Here is a 7,170-nt window from a genome sequence, read left to right on the forward strand (position 1 = left end):
AGAATGTTAGTGTTGATCTCTCCACCAATGGGCCCAAAGGCCCATTGGACCCTTGACTCGCTCCCTGATCGGGGGAGCCCAACCCAAATAGGTTGTGGGCCCCTGTCGCACCGGCTATAAGAGGGAGGTGGGGGCCACAAGGGCACGGACGCCAAAACAGAATAGCCGCCCACCTCCATAACCCGACCGATCGAGGAAAGCCGAAGAGCGATGGGAAGCTCCACAGCCGCCACTCACGCACTTCACCGTCGACCTCTACACCGACCGTCGCTGCCCGTGCGCAGACCTTCATCGACGAACCAGTGATGGCCGGAACGCTAAGGTACACACCCGTTTACAGATGATATACCACTGATCCACACCTAGGTGATCCTGTATTCTCAACAGAAGCCTCGGGTAAATTATAATGCATCATTTTATGAACTGATACTTCCTTCGGTTAAAATAGACAACACCTTTTTTACTCTGCACAGTATCAAAAACGAAACATTGGCAACTACTCGTGACGAGAGAAGTGTTTAGTATGAATCTAGACAGGTCATTTTGATCATGGATTCAGTACAGAAGTTATTAAGCATCTATAATGACAAAAGTCGGAGAAATTATACTGCACATAAACCACTACAACAGCCAATATGTACTTTGGATAAGACACGCTATGTTGGAGGTTATGAGAATTAGACTGACAAATAGATATACGTCGTGAAAATATTTAACTAGACCCGCCTAAAATTAGCATAATTGTACAATATTTGCAAGCGAGCATTATGTATTATAATGTTCCTGGATGAGCAGTAATGTGAAATGTTTTCCCTAAGAAAGCAATAGTGTGAAGCATGTATAACAAAGGAAGTTTGAAGCCAAGAGCTGAGGTGGACAGGTGGTGTTAGTTACCAATACAAATCTGAATTCACGGAGCAACAGATAAATCATCCTCAAACTTGACAGATCCATAACCACAGGAAAAAAAAATGAAACATAGCAACCAGGAAAAGTAAAACAGAAAATACCCTCAAAGGAAAGGAAAGGGAAAATATTTCATTCTGCTACCACTAACAAATAGTCACCTGAACAATACATCACGAATTCAAGATAGCATCTATCCAGACAGAATGTATCGCGCAAAAGTTTAGCTCCACCGTGCCCACCATCAATGCGAGCATCTACAAAAATGGGAAGTCAAGGAACCAATGAGATTCCAACGAACATTTAAATAGGTACGGGGGCATTAACTAGATATTTAGATAAACACACTGCTATAATTCGAGAAAGAAATTCAGTTCTATCTCATAATGAAACCCTTGACCATGTCAATAGGCCTGCAAAAATAACGAAAATAGTTCACTTATTATACACATAATATGCCAATCCACCTCAAATAAATTGCTTTTGCAAATCATCATGTCCGTTGTTTTACTGTATGGACATCCATAGAATAAACAGATGACGTGTCTGCTACCTCTAACCCAAACCACATAACACAATAATAACAATACAAGACTATAAAATAACTTGGTTTCTTTTTACCTGCAGTATAGACACCTTCAAATGGATAATAGCGAAACCAGCAGTAGGATTTGAAAAGTTTCTTAAACTGCAATGCTTCAAACTGGACCATGAAGATGCCGATAAATGTCCACACTAACACCGCGTTATTATCCTCAGCAAACCCGAGTATCCTTGGGCTTTGACTCCCCTCCTCTGAATTCACGGAAAGTAGCTTGTCTAGTGCAACAGTTCTTCCCAGCACCTATGAAGTTACGCCATCACCATCCGTCTTCCTCTTCCATAACTGGACGCTGTAGCCCGACAGGAAGAGGAAACCAAGGCCACCACCCTCCGCCCGCATAACCGTGAACAAGCAATTGTCGACATCGACGACGTCCACTGGCACATGTATCACACTTAGGCTCTGCCTATCAAAATTAAATTCAAGTATTCCAAACCAATTCCCATAAAGGAACCAGTAAAGGGAACTCCCAACCATCACAGAGCATATGACCGGGTAAATTTCAGTAGGTACGACATCATGCATGGGGTCGCCGGCCAGAAGCGGTGTCGAGACGAGATTACTCCATACACCGGTCTCCGACGAGTACACCGAGGCGACAGCCTGTGTATGCTGTATGTTGATGTTGCCTACCAAGACAACCTGGAAGTGGGGGACCTCTCCGCAGCACGAAGCACCGCTCCGCTGATGATTTTCTCCCTGTCGAACCCCGGGGGAATGTTGAGGCGGTGCTGGTTGCCGGTGATGGGGTCCCATACCAGGAGCTTCCGCCATGGATGGAAGATGAGTGCGAGGCCGTGGCGGCATCCGATGGGCAGGCAGTAGTCGCCGGCGTCGATGGGAAAGGAGAAGCGAGCTTGCGAGACACGGTTGGGGGCCTCCAGCATAGGTTCGAAGTGGACGGTGGAGAGATTTTGGACGAAGCAGCCGAGGAGGGGAGGGTTGCGGCGGCGGTGCTCGCGGAAGCGGCGGAGAAATCAGGCGTCGGATACGATGCGCCGCCAGAGCTTACAGGCGAGGGACGCGCGGGGGAGGGAGGACGGCAACGGGGGAAGGCGGAGGAGGATCTCGGAGAGGAGGTCTTGGTCGTCCAGCGCCGCCGCCGACGACGACCTGGGGTGGCTGCGGGGGCAGGCTCTGATGGACTGATGTCTGAAAAGGCGCAGAAGAAGAAAACAAGAGCCCAAAAGGGAAGGTCATGTTTTTTCTTTAGCATCAGTATTACACAAGCGCTCATATACACGCGCATGCACTCATCCCTATGAACGCACACACGCACACCCTACCCCTATGAGCACCTCCGAGAGACTGAGCCGGCATATCATCTTGAGATTTACGAAGCCACCGTAGGCGCCTCGTCGTCGACGGGAACGTCTCCTCCCACTGAAAGCGTATCGCCGGAAATTCTGAAATAAATCCAGCAATAATGCGAGCACCAGGATTTGAACCCTGATGGGTTAGGGATACCACTGTCCACCTAACCACCTCAACCACACGTTGGTTCGCAAAGGGAAGGTCATGTTGGAAAGCCCAAAATAAGGCTGGAGAATGTAGCCCACGAAGAGTGTAAAGCCCAAGAATGTTTTCAAATTTGCGGATTTTCAGAAGAAGAAAACCTCAAAACAACATAGTGACATGTAGGGTTGTACTATAGCAACCTAATGTACTTGTTTTTAGATAACAACCTACTCTTAAAAATATGACCACTTGTCACCCTTCAAGGCTTTGTATGGAATTGAGCCTAATTTCGGTACTATGTCAACTGACACCGGCGACTTACCTACTTCCCCTAGCAGAGTAGGCGGCGGATCGGGAAGATTTTGTGGCCATGCCTCGTGAACATTTGCGTCGAGCTCACTAACACATTAAAGCTGAAACAAACAAGCATGCCGATGAGGTCAGGAGGGGGGATGTGGGAGGGTACAATACCTTGGAGGTAGTAGTAGTCGTCGTCGCTAGAGATGGTGGAGTCCACCATCAGCACGGGGCGGGAGGGGGGGAGCATGGCGGGGGTCTCTATGGAAGTGGGAAGAAGGCGAGAAGGGAAGCAAGGAGGGGAGCACAGTGCAAGTATGATCTGATCTGATCATCCAAATTTGTGTGCAAGTAAAAACAACTTTGTTTCAGACTTCCATTTCAAAACTCCTCTCCTCTTGGGTTGGGTCAATCAAACCCGGAGGAATCGTCCATCCATCCTCTCATTGAATCATCCATCCATCCTTGCATACATACACTAGTAGTCCCTCCGTTCCAAAATAAATGACCCAACTTTGTACCAATTTTGTACTAAAGTTAGTACAAAGTTGAGTATCTATTTTGGAACGGAGGGAGTACCAAACATGGAAGCAACATTGACCAAAACCAAAACTGGCCGTGCAGCCATCAGTAATTGCACCATGCCTTCCCCTCCCAAGTACTAATTCTTTCTAACTAATTTCTCCAGCAACGTATGCAAGGGACCAAAAAAATTGGGACATCAGTAGTAATTTAGTACTATGCTCTGCTCCGCTACTGCTCTGTTGTGTCACAGCTACTGCTCTGCTACTCCACTTCCTTGACAGGCTGTCTGTCACCACCGCCGCCATCCTGCTGCCGGCGGCGACTTTTGGCGGCGTCCGAGACCCGCTGCACGATCATCGCCTCCGCCGCATCGACCGCCTCCCGTGTCCCGCTGATCACCACCTCCCTGCACACCACACACTGCAGGTTAAATGACATACATGCAGGCCTGATTTCGAGAGTAAAGAACACGCAAACACCGGCTGAAACCTGCTGTACTACCTACCTCTCGTTCGTCCCAGGTATGAACTCCCCCTTCACGATTTTGATCTGCACGCCCGTAACCTGCACTCCGACGACTACCATTAGTCCAAACCATAGCCCTGTTGTTTAACTGTTTGTGGTTGCGTTTCGGTGGTGCGGGAGATATGTGCGTACCCGTTCAATCTCTTGTATGGTCCTCCCGCCATAGCCGATGACGGCGCCCACGTATTCGTCCGCGACACCCATGGTGAGGGTCCCTTGCACATCGCTGTCGTAGTCAGGCGATCTCACGGGTGTGTCATGCTGGAGAAATTCAAGACAAGAAGGTTCAGGTTTCGCGGCAGAGGCCTATAGCACTGGTTGGTAAACTGGGGCATGAACAGTAGATAATTCGCACCCGCTATACATATGGTAAAATAGCGAGAGATGTTTTGAGGTCCCTGGATTATGATACTAATATGAAGCAAAGGGGGACTTGGGACTTAATGGGGCGCAGGAAACTACGCACATGTTTGCATAGGTAAATCAGATTAACAGAGTCAAGCCCACAATTCCATTTCAACAATATGCCTGTTGGATTAGGGTGAGTCCTTTGACAAAAAGTAAAGTACATTTCTTCTTTACAAATATAACAGCCAGCACATGCTATATATTTTTTTGAAGCATAAAATACACAAGAGACAGCAGGAGTGAACCTACGATATTTTACATGACTATAATAAGAACTTTAATTTTCTGCATCGAAATTATGTCCTTTTTTTTCACTTGACAATGATTACCTCTGGCAGAAAATCAAGATTCTACTCTAGTGGATGACCAACAAGCATTGCGACAGAATAAAAGAAATAGAGAACAAAACCCTCTTTCTTTTCTTATACTCTTCTAAACTCCCCTTGCTTTCTATTTAAATTTTAAACACTTGTTATTGTTAACAAGACATGTACCGAGAAGAGAAGCTTCATTGAATGGACCAACTATACATGAAGAGAGCAATCCAATCCAGGTTAAGAGGATATCTGATCACAACATGTAGAGGTGTATTTCAATTCAGCAACGATGTCTTACCCTGCTGTGGTATCTTTCGACATGCTCATCTTGCCCATCCCCGCCATACCGAACACTTGAACTTGGAAAACTAAGGCCTGAGTTTTTGAGAAATGCAATGAGCCAATTAGTTACTGCAAAAGGTGATGCCATACGAGCTAGTAGGTATCACCTCAATGCCAGCAAATTGTAATGTCAATCCATCACGTCGGTACGTAAACATAGCAGAAACGATTAGGAAGCAACGTATTTCTCAGGTTCGATCTTACTGCAAGGCTGTGAGCCTGTGGTAGATAGTCCACTAAACCAAAATGCCTCGAGGCAGACAACATGCAACAAATTGGGTAGCAGGCTATGGATAAAATGACAAAAACAGAAATACCAGTGCTAAATGAAAGTTATGCAGACATACTTGCAACGGAGGATGAGTAGCGGACGTCGTCAAGCAACTCGGACAGTATAAGAAATACTGCCTGCAGCTGATTGTCCAAGTGTCCAGTGATCGTAACCAGTCTATCATGGAAACCGTAGCAGATGTCGTGGGGTGAGACCGTGATTCCAGCATTTGACTCCTCAGCTAAGGACCTGGATGATGAACAAAAAGGGGAACAAATATCAGACTTGGAATATCTGAAAAGTAGAATTAAAAGAAGAGGAAATATGATGACGGGTGCAGGTGGAGCCGTGGAGGGCAGGTCCCCAAATAGCAAACGCAAGCTGATATTCTGAATAGTAAATGGAAGCTAAAACTGCCTATGCTCCCAAATAGTGGAACTGAAGAAGCAGAGCTGAAGCTGAAACGTACAGCACGCCTCTGTTTACATGCGATGACATACACAAACATGGCTTAAATACAGTAATTTAATAACAACAGCAGCACTGTTGGAACAGATACAGATAAAAGGGTCACTTGCATTACAATTCAGCAATGCTGGCAGACGTATTTTTCCGTGACGATTCGAAACAAGGCTCCAAATTATGCAATTCCACAGCGCCCAATCAGATGTACTAGGTAGATACAGAGATGATAGAACAGGTAGTAATGGCACGAGAGCAAGGCTCGCCAAACATGCAATTGTGCTGCCGTAAACCAAACATGTGTGTAGATAAAGGGGTCAGTTGCATTGCACGATCCCTTGGGCCTTGTGTGGTGGAGAGCATGTACCATATGGTTCATTGCAAGCAGAGTAAGCAGAGCAATATTGAGCATGAGAACAGGAAGGCAATGTAAGTAAGTAATCATACTTGATGACCTCCCCTCCTTTGCCGATGAGCGCGCCGCAGCAGGCGTCGGGCACCACGAGCACCACGGTGGCCTCAGCGTCAATCACCTGGTCACCCTGCAAGCAGAGCAGAGCAGAGGATCAATCCATCAATGAAGTCAACCGGAGAAGATGAAACTGCTCTGAACCGAAGGACGGCTGATGAGCTGCAGGAACCAAATCAGTCAACCAACTGTAACCCTGAAGAAATGTCAGTTAGCCCCTTTTTTTTACAGAGATGCAGAGGGAGATGGCCCTGAATCTGAATGCCTGTTTATACCAGGTAGAAGAGCTTCTCGAGGACGAGCTCCGCGGCGTCCATGACGGTGCGGAAGAGGCCGGAGACGAGGACGACCCTGCGGTCCGTGCCGGGGAGGGGCCGGCCCCTCCCGGAGAGCCTGATGTGGGCCCCGGAGCGGGCCTCCATGGCGTGGATGTCGGAGCCGGCCTTGCCGATGATGCAGCCCGCGTCGGCGTCGGAGACCAGGATCCTCGCGTGCGTCCGCCTCTCCCACATGGCATCTGCGCCATAGATAGATGGATGGATTGGAGAGTGGAATTAGTAATTTGAATTAAAACCCTCGCAGAACC

General features: G+C 47.4%; 1 protein-coding gene across 2 annotated transcripts in view; it reads right to left on the bottom strand.

Moving 5' to 3' along the window:
* Nucleotides 1-3,861: 3,861 nt before the first annotated feature.
* Nucleotides 3,862-7,170, bottom strand: part of LOC123135736 (protein BTR1) — a 3,931-nt gene continuing 622 nt past the window's right edge. The window contains exons 2-8 of one of the 2 annotated variants that reach the window (XM_044554930.1): nt 6,860-7,101; nt 6,563-6,657; nt 5,730-5,902; nt 5,339-5,415; nt 4,448-4,576; nt 4,296-4,354; nt 3,862-4,196 (exon numbers count right to left, since the gene is read on the bottom strand). In XM_044554930.1, coding sequence (XP_044410865.1) covers nt 4,052-4,196; nt 4,296-4,354; nt 4,448-4,576; nt 5,339-5,415; nt 5,730-5,902; nt 6,563-6,657; nt 6,860-7,101 — 920 coding nt within the window. In that variant the 3' untranslated portion in view covers nt 3,862-4,051. Of the gene's footprint in view, nt 4,211-4,295; nt 4,355-4,447; nt 4,577-5,338; nt 5,416-5,729; nt 5,903-6,562; nt 6,658-6,859; nt 7,102-7,170 lie in introns of both variants that reach the window. The other variant, XM_044554931.1, reaches the window with a different exon arrangement.

The sequence above is a fragment of the Triticum aestivum genome, chromosome 6B (genome assembly GCF_018294505.1).
Source record: "Triticum aestivum cultivar Chinese Spring chromosome 6B, IWGSC CS RefSeq v2.1, whole genome shotgun sequence".
In the NCBI taxonomy this organism is placed as follows: Eukaryota; Viridiplantae; Streptophyta; class Magnoliopsida; order Poales; family Poaceae; genus Triticum; species Triticum aestivum.